Raw genomic sequence first — 18675 nt, 5'->3', positions numbered from 1 at the left:
GACAAGTTGGCCTGCAGAAGGTCAATCTGATTCTGTTGTTCAAGCATTCTTTCATTCTGGTCAAGGATGACAGCACTATCTCTCTCCGCGCAGTACATCACTACATATGCAATCAAACTTATTGCTTTAACCGGCTTCCATTTCTTAGCCTTAACCTGCTTTTGGATGATGGCAACCTCCAAAGTTACTCTTGGGTACTTAATTAGACTCTCCACTACGTGTGTCTCTACCAGTGTCTTATCACACTGCTAACCAAAATTTAATTTATATTCCTTCTAAAGACACCCTTTCGGCATCTTGGTGTACTTAAGAGACACTATAGGATAATTTAAACTAACACTCCCTCTTACGAGGTTAAACCCCACAAGGATTGTTCGTTTGGCCCGACGAAACTCTTGCCCCTGTTGCCTCATTCACAATAAATCTGGTTTCAGTTGTGATCAAAGTCCCTTCGTGGTCGCCAGTTGTAAGATCTGTAAGCTCTGTCATAAGAGACCTGTCTGTGACCACAACAAACCAGACTGGGTACAGGTATATTGTAAATAAGCACAACAGATTTTATTAAGTGGTTTACTTCCAGTACAAAGAAATAATACTTAACAGGATGATAGACAGTTTGTTCCTTGAAATCTCACAGAAGGCCACTGAGGGACTATGGCGCAATTTCTTGCTGTGTTCAGTTGACTGTAGCTCTCCTCTAATCTTGCTCTGTATTTGCACTGCCTTCAGGGTTCAATAGCTGCGAATGCTGTGATCGTTGCTGCTGCATAGGTTTCAACTCTTACTAGCTTTTTGACCTTCAACACCTTATCTGGAATTTTGCAGACTGAATGTTTTTCTCTAAAACTTCTATATAAACAAGTTAGTTTTGGTCTATAGATTAGTGATAAGAAATGCGTTGTAGACCTTTGTTTTATTGGACCCAAGTTTCCACATGATTTGCGCCTGATTTTTAGGAGCAACTGGTGGAGAACGGACTATCTTAGAAATCGCAATTCTCCACATTTTTTTTTCTGCAGTTCTAGTCAGGTAGAACAGTTTCACTTTGGAACAGAATTTTTTCTTCAAAAGGGGGCGTGTCCGGCCACTGACGCCTGATTTCAAAGTTTCCACAGTGAAAACGTACTCCAAAATAACTTAGAATGGAGCAAGTGAAGATTTTTGTAGAACTGAAAAAACCTTGTCTACACATTAAAAAATCAGGCGCAGGTTACAAATTAGGCGTCCAGAACGAGGTGGGGGGGGGGAGGGGGGGGAAGGGAAGTCATTAAATTCGACAATAAATCCTTATTTATACTTATACAAATATTAGACAAATAAATCCAACCTGAATAAACATTTATAAGCAAAGAAAAGATTAAATAAACCATCTTCCTACCTGTGTGAAAGTGCTTCAGTCAGCTCAGCGGTGTGGTGTCGTTCCCGTGAACGGGAGGGAGGGAGGGGCAGGCAGGCAGTAAGCAGGCAGCAAGCAGCCTTCCACTTGAGGTGGAAGCCTTGAAGTCAGCTCAGCGGTGTGGCGTCGTTCCCGCGAACGGGAGGGAGGGAGGGGTAAGCAGGCAGCAAGCAGCCTTCCACTTGAGGTGGAAGCCTTAAAGTCAGCTCAGCGATGTGGCGTCTTTCCCGCGAACGAGAGGGAGTGAGAGAGGGAGGGAGGGGCAGGCAGGCAGTAAGCAGGCATTTGTGCAGCCTTCCACTTGAGGTGGAGGCCTTAAAGTCAGCTCAGCAGTGTGGCGTCGTTCCCGACAACGGGAGGGAGGGAGAGGCAGGCAGGCAGCCAAAGATACAGCAGCAGGCTTTGAGCTGTGAGGGGGACTGAGGCCATTTGAACAGGGAGAGGCAGCCACATAGACAGTTTTATATTTACATTTGCAGAATGGGTGCTGCATTGTCAACACCACATATTATGCAATGGTTCGCCATCAATTCACTGCATAGGAGAGAATTGATTAGAGCTCACCGCACCAGGAACGTCGTAGCCCGTAGGTTGATGGGCAGGAGACCTTACCCACGGCGACAATATCGAACCAGGCGCTCGTACCTGGACATGAGCGAGGCTGCGTTTTCGCAGAGAAGTTGTCACTGAGATCTGTGATATGGTGAGAGCAGATTTGCAGCCCAGAAGCAGAAGGACAACTGCCTTGTCTGTTGAAGTGAAGGTAACAGCTGCACTTTCTTTCTATGCCTCGGGATCGTTTCAGGCTACAACTGGAGATGTGTGTGCCATCTCTCAACGTGCAATACATGCCTGCATTTACCAGGTCACGGCTGCACTTTATGCGCGAAGGAATGACTTCATCAATTTCCCAATGACCGCACAAGCGATCCATGAGAGGACTGTGGGCTTCTTCAGGATTGCCGGCTTCCCAAAGGTACAGGGCTGCATTGATTGTACCCACATAGCCTTGCAAGCACCCGTGGAGGATTCTGAGTAGTACCGAAATAGGAAAGGTTTCCACTCTATCAATGTGCAGCTCGTGTGTGACGACAAGCAGCGCATCATGTCAGTCGATGCGAGATACCCTGGCAGCACCCACGATGCGTTCATCCTACGCGACAGCGTTCTATCTGACATGTTTGAGCAGCAGCCAGAAGGGCAGAGCTGGCTACTGGGAGACAAAGGGTACGGCTTGACCACCTGGCTCATGACACACCTACGCGTGACACGGACAGAAGCTGACCGTCAATACAACATGGCGCACATTGCGACGTGCAGCATCATTGAGAGGGCCATTGGCATATTGAAACAGCGATTCCGATGCCTGGACCATTCCGGAGGACAGTTGCAATACTCTCCTGAGATGGTCGGTCACTTCACTGTTGTGTGCTGCATGCTTCATAACTTAGCCATCATGAGGCAGCAGGAGCTGGTAGTGGAACCCGAAGACCCACGTGAGGGTTCAGTGCATGATGATAGTATTACGGAAGACCAGGATATGGATGATAACGACAATCAGGAAAGCCTTCAAGTGTCTGATGCCGGAGCACGAGGTCGGAGGAGGGCCGTCCATCATGCCTCTTTAATGATTGCTCGAGACTTGCGCCAGCAGCTCATCCGTGAATGCTTCAACTACTGATGCCTGAGGGCTCTGCGAACATTTTTGCATATGGACATGTTTATTCTTTGCAGTTGTTTCTACGTTGTGTTGTGTTAATGGAACATGAAACAGTTTTAATGAAAAGATATTTTATTGAAAAGTTAACGTCACTCTAATAAAATATTTGTTGTATCAAACTAGACTTTTTAATATGACTCTTGAAGATCACTTAAAAACTTTAAGATCACTTATAAACTTGTAAAGTTACAAAAGTTACAAAACACTTTCTATGTGAAAAATTTTACACTCTAAGATCACTTAAACTTCAAGATCACTTTTTAGATGCAAAATTAAATAATTTACAGAATGTGCGAGCATTTACACTATAAGATCACTTGAAAACCCTGAGATCACTTATAAGTTGTAAAGTTACAAAACTTACAAAACAATTTCAATTTGAAAAATCTTACACTCTGAAGAACACTTTTAAACTTCAGGATCACTTTTTAGGTGCAAAATTAAATAAGATACAAAAAAATGTGAGAGCATTTACACTATAAGATCACTTAAAAACCATAAGATCCCTTATAAGTTGTAACGTAACAAAACTTACAAAACAATTTCAATTTGAAAAACGCTACTACAGCTACATCAAGAACAAGAACAAAAGCAGCAAAGAAAGGCTGCAACCATGTCTCATCCACATCTCAGTGAATGTTCACTTCCTCATGGGTGTCATTTGATTGGCTGGGCTGTGTGCCCTTATTGCAGCAGCTACCTCAACCAGGCCCTCCCTGACGGCCTGTGCCGACACTTGCATGCCCTCCCTGATGGCCTGTGCCCTAATCTGCATGCCCTCCCTGATGGCCTGTGCCGTCGATTGCACTCCCTCGGACATTCCCTCCCTAAGTTCCCGTGTCATTACTGCTACTTCTCCCGTCAGGACCGTCAACTCTTCACCTACTGCATTGACGCCACCGATGAGTGATTGGGTAAGCTCATTGGTCTCCATAGCCAATGCCACAACCTGAGCCGCATCTGTTGCACGCTGCATCTCAGGAGAGCGTGTCTCCAATCTCCTTCTCCTCTGCCTGGGTCTGCCTCGTGGCACCACTACACTGGGAGGCACGGGCACGGACGGTGGGATGCTCGGTGTTACAAGCGGCACCACTGCACAGGGAGGAGCAGGCTGGGACTGTGGGACGCTCTGTGTTCCAGACGGCTGAACTGGAGGGAGCGGCTCGGGCTGGAATGGTGGGATTCTCTGTGTTGCAGACGGCTGAACTGAAGGGAGAGGCTCGGGCTGGAATGGTGGGATGCTCTGTGTTGCAGACGGCTGAACTGGAGGGAGAGGCTCAGGCTGGAATGGTGGGATGCTCTGTGTTGCAGACGGCAGCACTCGAGTACGAGCCATGGGCTGGGATGTTGGACGAATGGGTGTAAACTGCTCCATGATATCAGCAGCAACACTGGGACCCGAAGCGTCGGAATCAAAACCATAGTAGGTGGAACCAGAACCTATGCGAAAGGGAGGCGTAGGCTGGGACGGTAGTGCGGTGACTGTAGAAAGCTGCATTATACCAGCAGCACCACTGGGACCCGCAACATCAGAAGCGAAACCATGGATAGTGGGACCAAGACCTATGCTAGGGGTTGAAACTCTGATGCCCCTTGATGGGGGCTCATAAACATTAAATTGGAAGCTCCCCCCTGCAGACAGTTCAGTCATCGCTGCCATCATCCAGTCTGGATCGTCCGCAGCTGGTTGTACTGGTCCTTGTTCTGTACCCTCAGGATCTGCAGGGTTGGCAGCAGCAGCATCGTCATCGTCGTCATCATCATGTTCTGCAAAATACATCAGAACAGTCAAATGCTTAACAGCAATGGAGGGGGCCGGGTGGGTGGCATGAGTACTCTCACACATAGCAGGCCAGGCAGCAGGTTGATTTAAAGGGCCACGATGCATTTTCGGGATTTACCTTCTTCCTCGCGTGCGGGCCTAGCTTGTGCTGTACCAATTGCTTTACTCCATGTCCGACTCATCATAGCAGCTACCCTTTGTTCCAAGGGTGTCAGTGGATGCAGATTGGGCATGCCTCCTCCTGTTCGAGTTGCTTCCCTTTTGTTGTGGGCCAATTTCTTCTGCAAAGAGTAAAATATAACTTTTTACAGAGTGTGTCAGTCTGCAAGGTGGGACATACAGATAGCCAGGTTACAATTACGATTAAATTAAAAATGGGAAATACTACTTACACTAACTACTTGACCAAGGTCGTGCCATTTCTTTTTACACTGACTTCCAGATCACCTGGTATGCACCACTGCGCAGTAATCTTCTGCAACTTGGTTCCAGCGTTTCTTCATTTCTTTTGGTGGCACTTTTATGCGTGGTATCTAGCTCCTGCCATCTCTGCTCAATTACATTCACTAATATCTCAACTTCCTCATGTAAGAAATTATTTTTTCTTGGTGGACGTTGATCCATTGCAAAGTTGAATTGCCACTTTTTTTTCTCCAAACACAGTCCTTAATTTGCAGGCACAGGTACTGCAAGTTTAGCAGTGAAAAGCTGAACTCACTGATTTCAGCAGGTGATTTCTTCAGCAGTGCTGCTAAAAGCACTCCCTCACACACAGAAATATCAATAAAATTAAAATACAAGCCTTTGCAGGGGTCCAAGAACAAATCTTCACATTTTCTGCAGCACTTTCTAAAATGGCCGAGTGCCAATGTTTTTTTCACACTGCGCGTGCGCGAACGCTCCAACGCGCACGCGCACGCTCCAACACGCACGCGCAGGGTTGCCGGCACGAAAAAAACTAATTTAAATGGTACCCGCCCCCTCCCACTTACAAAATCGGCGCGAGTGGTAGGCTCCGCCCCCTGGGCGCCGCGCCAAGCAGCCATGGAGCTGCAGGGTGCTCCAGAATCGCGAGGTTTTTTTCCGGCGCCGTTTTCGGCGCGAAAAACGGTTGCCCAGCTCGGAGGGGCGCCCGTTTTTTATCGTGTGGAAACTTGGGCCCATTGTGTGGCTAATTGGTATTCTGGTCTTGACCATCTAGCTCTAACAAAGTTGTCTCAGCAGTTAAAAAATGGTTAACATAATATTGGCTCAATCTACCATGATGCTTTCCTTCTCAGTTTTTGCCATAGTTAGTTAAGCTTACACACATGTTAGTTAATTTTATCATATAATAGTTAAACAAAAGCATTATTAAAAAAACTATCACAACATGCAGGTAAGTTTTATCTACGTTTAACTTTTAAGAATGCTAACTACTGCCCCTGAATGTAATCTACCTATCTGAAGGAGGCATGCAGCATTATGGATTCAATGAAAACATGTTATAAACAAAAGACATTGGACTAGAAATTTGTTGGCATTGTGCCTATTTTATAGGCATAAAACAGGCACCTAAGTGAACAATATGGTGGGCAGTGCACAAGAAATGCGCTGCTGGCTATATTGGATCGGTCTCCTCTGTCGGCATCCAGGTAACAAAAATGTCGATGAAGGTTTCAGTAGCAGATAAACAGAGGCAGCAGTGGAGACTGACAATGGTGGTTGTAAGCGATCTTGGTAATGGAGAAGATAAGGGATTGTTATTCAGAAGGTCCTGGGTGTGCTTGTACATGAGTAATAGAAAGATAATATGCAGGTACAGCAAGCAAGGAAAGCAAATGGTATGTTAGCCTTTATTACAAAAGGATTGGAGTACAGGTATAAGAGTAAAGAAGTCTTGCTACAAATATATAGGGCTTTGGATGGGACCACACCTGGAGTACTGTGTACAGTTTTGGTCTCTTTACCTGAGGAAAATATACTTGCTTTAGAGGGAGTGCAACAAGTGTCCATTAGACTGATTCCTGAGATGGGGATATTGTCCTATGAGGAGAGATTGAGTACACACGACCTATATTCGCTAGAGTTTGGATGAATGAGAGGTGATCTCATTGAAACATATAACATTCTTAAGGGTCTTGAGCGGGAAGATGCCAGGAGGATGCTTTCCCTGGTTGGGGAGTCTCGAACTATGGGTCACAATCTCAGAATAAGGGGTTGGCTATTTAGGACTGAGATAAGAAGAAATTTCTTCACTCAAAGAGTTGTGAATCTTTGGAATTCTCTACCTGATGGGCTGTGGAAGCTCAGTCATTGAGTATATTCAAAACAGAGATCGATAGATTTTTGGATGCGAAGGGAATCAAGGAATACGGGGATAGTGCAGGAAGATAGTGTTGAGGTAGAAGATCAGCCATGACCTTGTTGAATTGACAGGGTGAATGGCCTACTCCTGCTCCTATTTCTTATGTTCCTTTGTATCCATGGCTCCGGTCTCCGCTATATTTGTGTATACCTCGCCTGGGCGTGATCGATTCCAGTGATGGTTTTACCCAGTTAAAAAAAAAAAGATGTGAAGGTGGGGAAATATTCCCAATATTTACACTTAATGAATGAAGTACAGATGCAGACAAGAACGAGCCATTTGAACCTTCTTTAGATAACCATTCATGGCAGTAGTTTGCCAAGCATTTCATTTTAATAAAATCTTTTTCTTAATCTTCAGATGACCCCAAAAACGACTCAGTTGCCTACACGTGGTTTTTTGTTGGAGTTCTGGACTACGACAAGGAAAAGAAACTCTACCTAGTGCAGAAAGCAAATAGTTATGATTTAGTTCGAGACAAAAATAACCAAGTAGTGGTGAATGGTGGCATTACTGAGACTGGTAGGTACTTTCTAGCTGTGCTGGTTTGGCTGTTTTAATATAATCAATTGTCACATACAGAATAAGATGTACTCCAGACAAAAAGTGATAAATTAGTAACACATGAAATCTGCTTTGTCTGAAAAACACAAAACTAATGATAACACAAATTTTTTTACAATTATATTAGGAAAAAGCTGGTGGCCAGAAGCAATGTTAGCCCCTTGAAAACTGATAACCGTGATATTGTCAATGATAATAAGGAAATAGCAGACATGTTGAATAATTACTTTGAGTCAGTATTTACAGTAGAGGAAGAGGATAGCCTACCGGAAATCCCAAGGAAACTAACATTGAATCAGGAGCAGGGACTCAATAAAATTACCGTAAGCAAAATAACAGTAATGAAGAAAATAATGGCACTAAAGAGTGACAAATACCCAGGGCCAGATGGTTTCCATCCCAGGGTTTGAAGGAAGTAGGTAAGTATATTGCAGATACCCTAACTATAATCTTCCAAAGTTCTCTCGATTCAGGAACTATTCCTTTAGATTGGGAAATTGCGCATGTCACTCCGCTATTTAAGAATGGTGAGAGAGGGAAACCAGTGAATTATAGACCAGTTAGCCTAACATCTGCTGTCGGGAAATTACTAGAGTCTATAATTAAACATCGGGTGACAGGGAAAGGGCTAGGGATTGGGACTAACTGAAGTGCTCTTGCAGAGAGCCGGAAGGGCTCGACGGGCCAAATGGCTTTCTTCTGTGCTGTAACCATTCTTTGATTCTATGAATGAACTCCTTGAAAATGTTTAGATGATTAGAGAGAACCAGCATGGATTTGTCAAAGCCAGGTCATGGCTGACGAACCTGAATGAATTTTTTGAAAAGGTGACTAAAGTAGTGTACAGGGGAATGTCTATGGATGTTATTTATATGGACTTCCAGAATGCATTTGATAAAGTCCCTCATAAGAGACTGTTAACTAAATTTGAAGCCCATAGAATTGAAGGCAAGTAATTGACCTGGTTAGGAAATTGGCTGAGCAGCAGGAGAGAGAGAGTAGGTATAAAGGGCGGGTACTCTAATTGGCAGGATGTGACTGGTGGTGTCCTGCAGGGATCTGTGTTGGGGCTTCAACTAGTCAGTATTTATTAACGTTTTAGATAATGGGATCGAAAGCCAAATTTGCCGATGACACAAAGATAGGCGACATTGGAGGCAGTGTAGATGAAAGCATAAAATTGCAAAGAGATATTGATAGATTAAGTAAATGGGCAAAACTGTGGCAAATGGATTTCAATGTAGGAAAATGTGAAGTCATTCACTTTGGATCTGAAAAGGATAGAACAGGGTATTTTCTAAATGATGAAAAGCTAAAAAAACTGTGGCGATCCAAAGAGACCTGGGGGTCCAGGTACATTGGGCTGGATTTTTCGCTGCTGTCCACCTCTGTTTTTACCCCGGAGCGATGGCAAAGGCAGCACTGAACTCTTCTGAGTGGGAGGCCAGCTTCCGGGGCGGTATCCGCATGGCATGGAGCATTACCACCCAGAAGAGGCAAGCGGGTGTGCAATGCCCATGGTTGCGACACCGGCTCGATTTTTGACTCCTGCCCAAGCCGTAACACCCCGCAGCGCCCCGCAGCGTGCCCTGGTGGGAACACCTGGAAAGCAGGCATTCCAAGTTGTAGTGGCTGAGTCAGGTAACTAATGCCGACCTCAGGTAAGTGTGATTGTTTTCTCTTTTTCTTTTGCACTTTATGTTGTGGTGGCGTGAGCTTTGTATTGGGAATGCTTTTAGTGTTTTTTTTCAGGGTTTCTTTTTCCTTCCCCGACCTCTCTTGGAACGCTCCCAGGCCGGCTCTTCAGCTCAGGATTTTCGCGTGCTCAGCCGGTCTAGCGTCCTAAGAGAGGTGTGAAATGCCTCCCTTATCGTTCCGCCCCACACTCAGGGTCCAGCTGCCCAATTTTGCTGACTGAGGTGCAAACTTTTTCCAGGCGGTATTAGGACCGCCCCGTCGCCATTAACGCCCCGAAATCCTAAAAGCCGAAAACCCAGCTGGTAGATTATTAAAATGTTATGAACAGGTACAGAAAATAATTAAAAAGGCTAATGGAATGCTGGTCTTTGTATTTGGAGTACTAGAATACAAAGGGGTAGAAGTTATACTCCAGCTATAGACAACACCTGGATTACTGTGAGCAGTTCTGGGCACCATACTGTAGGAAGGATATATTGGCCTTAGAGGGAGTGCAGCCTGGTTTACCAGAATGATACCGGGGTTAAATTACGAGGAGGGATTACACAAACTAGGACTGTATTCTCTGAATTTAAAAGGTAAAGCAGTGATTTGATCAAAGTTTTTAAGATATTAAGGGGAACAAATAGGGTAGATAGAAAGAAACTATTTCCGCTGGTTGGGGAGTCTAGGACGAGGGGGCATAGTCTAAAAATTAGAGCCAGACCTTTCAGGAGTGAAATTAGGAAGCACATCTACACGCAAAGGGTGGTAAAAGTTTGGAACTCTCTTCCACAAATGGCAATTGATGCTAGATTAATTATTAATTTTAAATCTGAGATTGATATATTTTTGTTAACCACAGGTATTAGGGAATATGGGACAAAGGCATATGGAGATAGGTCGCAGATCAGGCATTATCTCATTGAATGGCAGAGCAGGCTCTAGAGGCTAAATGGCCTATGCCTGTTCCTATGAAAGACCTGTCCTGCACTGGGTAACTAAGTAGCTATTATTTTAAGAGGAGATTTGAATCAGACCTAACATTTAACCCTTAAGGGTATGAAGTTCTTCTTTCAACAATAAATTCTCTCGCTGATCACACACCTCTAATAAAAATATGGCAAACTATGGTTCCTTTCACATGAAAATGTCATGCGATGCTCTATTTCACTGGAATGATAAGAAATTACAATTTTGTAACCTATGTTTTCATTAGAGGTCTGTTGGTGGTACAAAGAAATATCAACCAACAGCAATGCCGATCCTTTAGCAATTGTCAAGCAGCTACTTTGCAAGTTCAAAACTCTCAAATTTTAGTAATACAGAAGTGGTGTGTGCAATTGGAGGAGGGAGCACATGTTTCAGCACAAAGTACTCCAAGCTATAGTGGAGCCTCTCGTGATATCCTCGGAACATAGCAACAGGAATAGATCATTCAGCTATTCGAGCATGTTTCACCGTTCAATTAGTTCATGCCTGATCTGTACCTCAACTCCATTTATCCACCTTGGTTCCATTTCCTTTAATACCACTATCTCACAAGAATCTATCAAACTCAGTTTTGAAATCTTCAATTGACCCAGCCTCAACAGCTTTTTGGAGGAGAGCGAGTTCCAGAATTCCACTACCCTTTGTGTGAACAAGTGCTTCCTGACATTACCCCTGATGCATAGCTCTAATTTTAAGGTTATACTTGCCCACCAGAGGACATCGTTTCTTTCTAGCTATCCTATGTGATGCTTTCATCATCCAAAAAGCACCTCAATTAGATCACCCCTTAAACTTATATGCTCAGGAGAATACAAGCCTAGTCTGTGCAACCTATCCTTATAATTTAACCCTTTTAGCCCGGTATCATTCTGGTGAATCTATGCTGCACTCTCTCCAAGGCTAATATATCCTTCCTGAGGTGCAGTGCCAGAACTGAATGCAGTGCTCCAGACAGTGTCTAACCAGAGCTTTGTACAATGGTGCATATCTTCCACATAACTTGTGAGTAAGGCTGAAAATAAGCAAAAGAATAGGACAGTCATGGAACACTTCAACCAGATGGGAAATGCAATCTCCCAAACTGAAAGGATTTGGGAAGAAATGAAAAAAATTGCATGACTTACAGAAGAGCATCAAAGTAAATTAGCAGCACAAAGAAAACATGCACTTGATGGAAATTTGCACTATATATTATACACACCCAGAAGGCTATACAAATAGAGAAATAGTAACAAGAAATTTAGCAATCATATGACAGTCCCCTGTCTGCTACTTTAGAAACATAAAAACATAGAAAATAGGTGCAGGAGTAGGCCATTCGGCCCTTCAAGCCTGCACCGCCATTCAATAAGATCGTGGCTGATCATTCCTTCAGAACCTCTTTCCTGCATTCTCTCCATACCCCTTGATCCCCTTAACCGTAAGGGCCATATCTAACTCCCTCTTGAATATATCCAATGAACTAGCATCAACAACTCTCTGCGGCAGGGAATTCTACAGGTCAACAACTCTCTGAGTGAAGAAGTTTCTCCTCATCTCAGTCCTAAATGGCCTACCCCTTATCCTAAGACTATGTCCCCTGGTTCTGGACTTCCCCAACATCGAGAACATTCTTCCCGCATCAAACCTGTCCAGTCCCGTCAGAATCTTATATGTTTCGATGAGATCCCCTCTCATCCTTCTAAACGCCAGTGAATAAAGGCCCAGTTGATCTAGTCTCTCCTCATATGACAGCCCAGCCATCCCTGGAATCAGTCTGCTGAATCTTCGCTACACTCCCTCAACAGCAAGAACGTCCTTCCTCAGACTAGGAAACCAAAACTGAACACAGTATTCCAGGTGAGGCCTCACTAAGGCCCTGTACAACTGCATTAAGACGTCCCTGCTCCTATATTCAAATCCACTAGCTATGAAAGCCAACATACCATTTGCCTTCTTTACCGCCTGCAGTACCTGCTTGCCCACTTTCAGTGACTGATGAACCATGACTCCCAGGTCTCGTTGCACCTCCCCTTTTTCTAGTCTGCCGCCATTCAGATAATATTCTGCCTTCGTGTTTTTGCCCCCAAAATGGATAACCTCACATTTATCCACATTATACTGCATCTGCCATATATTTGCCCACTCACCTAATTTGTTCAAGTCGCCCTGCAGCCTCTTAGCATCCTCCTCACAGCTCACACCGCCATCCAGTTTAGTGTCATCCGCTCTATTCCTTCATCCAAATCGTTAATGTATATTGTAAAGAGCTGTGGTCCCAGCTCAGAGCCCTGCGGCACCCCACTAGTAACTGCCTGCCATTCTAAAAAGGACCCATTTATCCCGACTCTCTGCTTCCTGTCTGCCAACCAGTTCTCTATCCACGTCAGTACATTACCCCCAATATCATGCGCTTTGATTTTGTACACCAATCTCTTGTGCGGGACCTTGTCAAAAGCCTTTTGAAAGTCCAAATACACCACATCCACTAGTTCTCCCTTGTCCACTCTACTAGTTACATTCTCAAAAAATTCCAGAAGATTCGTCAAGTATGATTTCTCTTTCATAAATCCATGCTGACTCAGTCCAATCCTGTCACTGCTTTCCAAATGGGCTGCTATTTCATCCTTAATGATTGATTCCAACATTTTCCCCACTACTGATGTCAGGCTAACCAGTCTATAATTACTCGCTTTCTCTCTCCCTCCTTTTTAAAAAAGTGGCGTTACATTAGCTACCCCCCAATCCATAGGAACTGATCCAGAGTCGATAGACTATTGGAAAATGATCACCAATGCATCCACTATTTCTAGAACCACTTCCTTAAGTACTCTGGGATGCAGACTATCAGGACCCGGGGATTTATCGGCCTTTAATCCCATCAATTTCCCTAACACAATTTCCCGCCTAATAAGGATATCTTTCACCCCTAGTACATTCGGAAGGTTATTTGTATCTTCCTATGTGAAGACAGAACCGAAGTATTGGTTCAATTGGTCTGTCATTTCTTTGTTCCCCATTATAAATTCACCTGAATCCGACTGCAAGGGACCTATGTTTGTCTTTACTAATCTTTTTCTCTTCACATATTTATATTTAATGTGAGTTTTAATCTGTTTATTTTAAATGGATTAATCTCTCCATTATCATCATCATCATCACCATCATCATCATAGGCAGTCCCTCAAAATCGAGGAAGACTTGCTTCCACTCCTGAAGTGAGTTCCTTGGTGGCTGAACAGTCCAATACGAGAGCCACAGACTCTGTCACAGGTTGGACAGATAGTCGTTGAGGGAAAGGGTTGGGTGGGACTGGTTTGCCGCACGCTCTTTCTGCTGTCTGCGCTTGATTTCTGCATGCTCTCGGAGATGAGACTCGAGGTGCTCAGCGCCCTCCCAGATGCACTTCCTCCACTTAGGGCGGTCTTGGGCCAGGGACTCCCAGGTGTCAGTGGGGATGTCGCACTTTATCAGGGCGGCTTTGAGGGTGTCCTTGTAGTGTTTCCACTGCCCACCTTTGGCTTGTTTGCCATGAAGGAGCTCCGAGTAGAGCACTTGCTTTTCTCTCTATTAAATTAGTTGACAGAGAAATGTCATATGAATACGCTAAGCCTTTTTCTGCTAAAATCATTAGCATTAATTTCTAGTCTATTATTCTTTTGCTCCAATCCTGATTTAAAAAAAAATATTCTAATTCTCTTGGATGAGGTTACAAATTCAAAGTATCTTCCCTCACAGAACTGATATTCAGAATTAACTTTGGGGGAAGCAAAGATTTTCTCTAAGATATGTAGCAAAATTGTAAATAGGTCCTTAACGGCTTTACAATTTCACTACACATAGCACACAGAGGAGGTTTTCTCCCTAGGTGTTTCCGGAAAAAAATCTCAGAGTTAAATAGAAGTCAAAGGACTCACAGTGCATCAAATTTTTGCCAATGTTGTGAAACAACTTGGGAGTTCGAGAACATTTTACTGTGAGTAAGGAGCTAAATACCCATTTGGCGCAAAAATTTGCATCCGTAGCATTACGAGTGCCCTCCAAGGTCCAAAATGGCACACGCGCACTTGTGGGGCGAATCGCGCCGGACACCATATTGGCGAGGGTGTTACCGCGGCGCAGTGAGCGTCCGCCGGAAGCAGGCAATGCTGCTTTAATGCCAGAGCTGCTGTTTTGGAACTTAACTATCCAGCTAAATTGCACAGCAGGAAGGATCCCCCAATCACCACCATTTAAAGGGATCATCAACTACTTACAGGTTCTTCTGGCTGTTGGTACTATTCTACAAGTGTTTTGTGCTTTCTGTAGTTGTTTCAAGTTGCAAAAGTCTGCACAAAATGGGGTGGCAGGTGCTGAAGGACTTTTTGTTGAATTCAAGGCTTCTTGCTGGCAGACATGAGTGCACTAGTAGGAATATCCCTTAGAATACAGCATGACTTGGAGAAAGAACAGAGGACTCGCATAGCACGATAAGCTGCTGGAAGAGGGAAGAGGGGGAGAAGGGCACTCAGCAGGAGACCATATCCGCTCAGGGTGATCAGAAAGCATTTCTTTTACTTGAACCTCAGTGAGGAACAAGGTGTGAGACATCTGCGCTTCAATAAGGACATCCTCACTGAAATCTGCCACCTGCTGCAGCTACAACTGCAACCTTGGCAGGGTGAGGATCGCATTGCCAATGGCTATGAAACTTTTATGTATTTGGCTCCTTCCAGGCTGGAGCTGGAGATAGTTGTAACACCTCGCAGAATGCCGTGCACTGTTGCATAAGGGAGGTCATTGAGGCTCTCTATTCAAAGAGAGCTGACTACATTTAATTCTCTCTTGCCAGAGACCAGCAGGCAGAGTGAGCATGCAGCTTTGCTAGGATGGTAGGCATCCCCATGGTGCAGGCACATTGCTTTGCAGGCACCGCATGTCAACTCTGCCTTGTACCAGAACTAAAAGGGATTCTACTCCCTCAATGACCAGCTGGTATGCGGCCAAAGGCAGCAAATCAAGCAGGTCAATGTCCAGTATCCTGGCAGCAATCATGATGCTTTCATTCTGCGGCTGTCCGGTGTGCCAGCTGCATTTCAGCTGCCATGGCAAATCAACGAGTGGCTACTGGTTGACAAGGGCTATCCCCTGATGATGTGGCTGTTGACTCTGGTGCACAATCCATGCACACGTGGGCAGGTTGCATACAATGAAAAGCTATGTTGCCACACGCAATATGACAGAGCAGACCATTGGCATGCTGAAACAATGCCTGAACCACTCTGGAGGTGCCCTGCTGTACTTGGCAAAGTGGTGTTAAGATCCGTGATGGTCTGCTACATGCTGACCACCACAAATCATGAGGTTACAGCCCTTGCCACCAGCTATACGGCGAGCAGATGAGGAGGAGGAGGAAGGGCGGAGGCAATCGAGACAGCCTCTTTCTGCCCGGGTTGTCCATGAAGAACTCATCCGAGTGTGATACCAATAATCGCAACCCCAATTCCCCATTCACCAACAGTCCCACGCCTTACCTTCTCTCTGTCATTGACCATTACAGTGCAAAATGCTAAAATAAAAACCACCACAAAATAAACATTGCAAACCAAATTTAAAAATAAAATCATGCCATACTGCATACAAACGTAAGCTAATCACCCTTGTACATTTCCTGAGTGCCTATCTTCTGTGTGCCTTTGCCTGTCCTAGAGCTCCTACGCAGTGCTGCCACAGTGGCTGCAGCAAGGTTGTTGGCAGGCTGCTGACTTTCAGTGGAGAAGACTGCAGACTAGAAAGCCCGGCTGCAGACTGCACCATCTTGGCATGGACGGCAGCAGTCTGGGCTGGCTGGCTGACAGGCAACAGCAAGGGTGCTGGCGGAGTAACAGGAGTGGGAGGATAAATGCTGTCTTCCTGAGCGAGGACAGCAGGATCCTACTCCATAGAGCCACTGTCACTCCCCCAGGGCAGGGCCTCAGTAATCCCAGTAATCTGTTGGAGGACAATTACTGGACTGCTGTGATACCCTGCAAGCCCCTTTGTACACTAATTCACAGCCACAATGGCAACAGTCTGAGCTTGCATGGCAGCAAGCTGACCTTGCATGACACCAGTCTGAGCTTCCACTGCAGCACTCAGACATTGGGTGGCTCCTGCTTGTTACAATGGAAACTGAGACATCGGCCATCAGACGCTACATAATGGTTGGGTCACAGGTGTATGAATGGAGTTGGCCACCACTTCCATGCTGTTAATGATGAGCTCCAAGCTGTGTGCAAAGCCCACGTCAAGTTAGTGCCGGACTCCTCCATGCTCCTTGACATTTCTGGCATGCTTCCCAATGCACCAACCATTTCATTGTGTATACCCATGAGCCTTCTTCTGTACCCTGCCCCATTGAAGTCCTCATCTGACTTCTCTGCAGCAGAACTTGTGTGCGACCTCATTCTCTGGCAAGCTGACACCTGCGCTATCCTTGCCCCCCTGCTCTGGCTGCAGGCCACTAGTGCCTGGTGTCTCACCATGTGCAGATCCCACCTCTGTGCTGAACTTTAAATTACGCATAGTGCCAGTATCTGAGCTGGTGACTGTAGGTGTGAAATAGAGTGACAGTGTGTCTTCATCTTCCATGTCTTCTTGCTCTTCCAGCACTGCCTGGGTAGGTTGCAGTTCTTTGGTATCTGAAAGGAGAAAAGCACAAGGGTAAGGTTCATCCTCTAGGCTCACAACTGCATACCTCATCGTGGACGACCTAGACTCAAGTGACTGGGGTTTTATTGAGTCTTGTGAACTTCACGTGACTGGCTAAGCCACTCTCAATGCAACTGCTGTACAAATCTGTGAGCATACTCACAGCTGCACATTATAGGTATGAGTCCTGATTGGTAGAGATTGTTGGTAGGTGAGTGATGGGGGTGTGGTGGATTGAGCAGTGGCTGTGGCTAGTGGTGAAGTTGGTAGGATATGATATTTGAAGATGAATTCACTGACCTTGACCACTCGTGTGAGGTCATTGAACTTCTTGTGGCACTGCATCCAGGTCCTCGGGACTTGACTCCTGGCATTGACCTCCACGGCTATCTGCTCCCACTACCTTCTGAGCGTGTGTCTGGAGGGCCTCCTGTTCCCTTGTGGATACAGGACATCTCTCCTCCTTTCCACCTCTTTCACCAAGTTTCCAGTGCAGTGTCTGAAAAACGTGGAGCTCACTCTCTCCAGTATTGTACCATTCCTCACTCTTTCCCAGGTTAAATCTCTTCAATCACGACTTCCAGCACATGCTCCAGCCACAATGCACCTCCCCATTAAGAGGGGCAGGCTAGCTTTAATCAGTGCAGGCTAGCTTTAACTGATGCTAGCAAGTAACGATTTTGAGTAAGTAATTGAATTTAGCCCCTATTAGCTCTTGTTAACATTAAGGGGCCGAAATTGATGAAGGCCAAGGCCCGCCCAAATGCCGCCCAAAGGATCGCCGATGAGAGACCAGGCGGTACTTTGCCTGGAAGATTCCTCTTAGAGGTGGCAGCACCGCCCGACGGACAAACAATGGCTTACACCGTCAATCTGGGCGGCAGAGGGTGGGAACTCTCAATCTCGGTGGCAAAGGCTCTTGATGCCCAAGTGCCACCAAGGATGGAGTCGGGCCCAGGGAGGGTGGAAGATCTGCAAATAAAAATCATAGGAAACAAAAAAGAAAAAACACCAGAGCACCTTCAGGGGACCCTATCCAAGTAAGTCTCTGTAAAAAAAACATTTAAAACATTTTCACTAACCTTTTTTTCCCTTCTTCGTACCTACCGTCGGGGTTAGAACAGCCTCCACACAGCGGTCCTTCCCCCTACTGGCGGCAACTCCCGCCCGCATCAATCTGGCATCTCGGTGGGCGGGAGGCCACTTGCACTATTTGGCTGCCAGAGGATGTCAGTGTGCAGTTCCCTGCGGTGCTCCACTCTCTTTCGCTCCAGCCCAAGAGGAAACCGGAGGCAAAACTCAGCGGCAGTCGGTGGCAGCAGGCGGCAGTGGGTGGTAAGGCCAGCACTATCGGGCCCTCAGAATATAACTGGAATTTGAATGCACACGCAGCACTCTGCCCGATTGAGAGTGTTGCAGAACTAGCAGTATAATTTAATACATAGAAACTGATCTACTGGGAGCGACTGCTTCCATAATAATGCAACCCAGTCTGAAATAACTTCCTTTACTTATTGCCTGATTCACTCTGGGTAGGCTTGTACTTA

General features: G+C 45.5%; 1 protein-coding gene across 6 annotated transcripts in view; it reads left to right on the top strand.

Moving 5' to 3' along the window:
• dnah1 (dynein, axonemal, heavy chain 1) overlaps positions 1-18675 on the top strand; it is a 668552-nt gene that overhangs the window by 66958 nt on the left and 582919 nt on the right. For all 6 annotated transcript variants that reach the window (XR_011596078.1, XM_070895813.1, XM_070895814.1 and 3 more), the window contains exon 7: positions 7607-7768. Coding sequence is in view for 5 of the 6 variants with exons in the window: in XM_070895813.1 (XP_070751914.1) it covers positions 7607-7768 (162 nt within the window). In the remaining variant the exon portion in view is untranslated. The remainder of the gene's footprint in view (positions 1-7606; positions 7769-18675) is intronic.

Source organism: Pristiophorus japonicus, chromosome 12 (assembly GCF_044704955.1).
Source record: "Pristiophorus japonicus isolate sPriJap1 chromosome 12, sPriJap1.hap1, whole genome shotgun sequence".
Lineage (NCBI taxonomy): Eukaryota > Metazoa > Chordata > Chondrichthyes > Pristiophoridae > Pristiophorus > Pristiophorus japonicus.
This window is presented reverse-complemented; position numbering and strand designations above follow the sequence as displayed.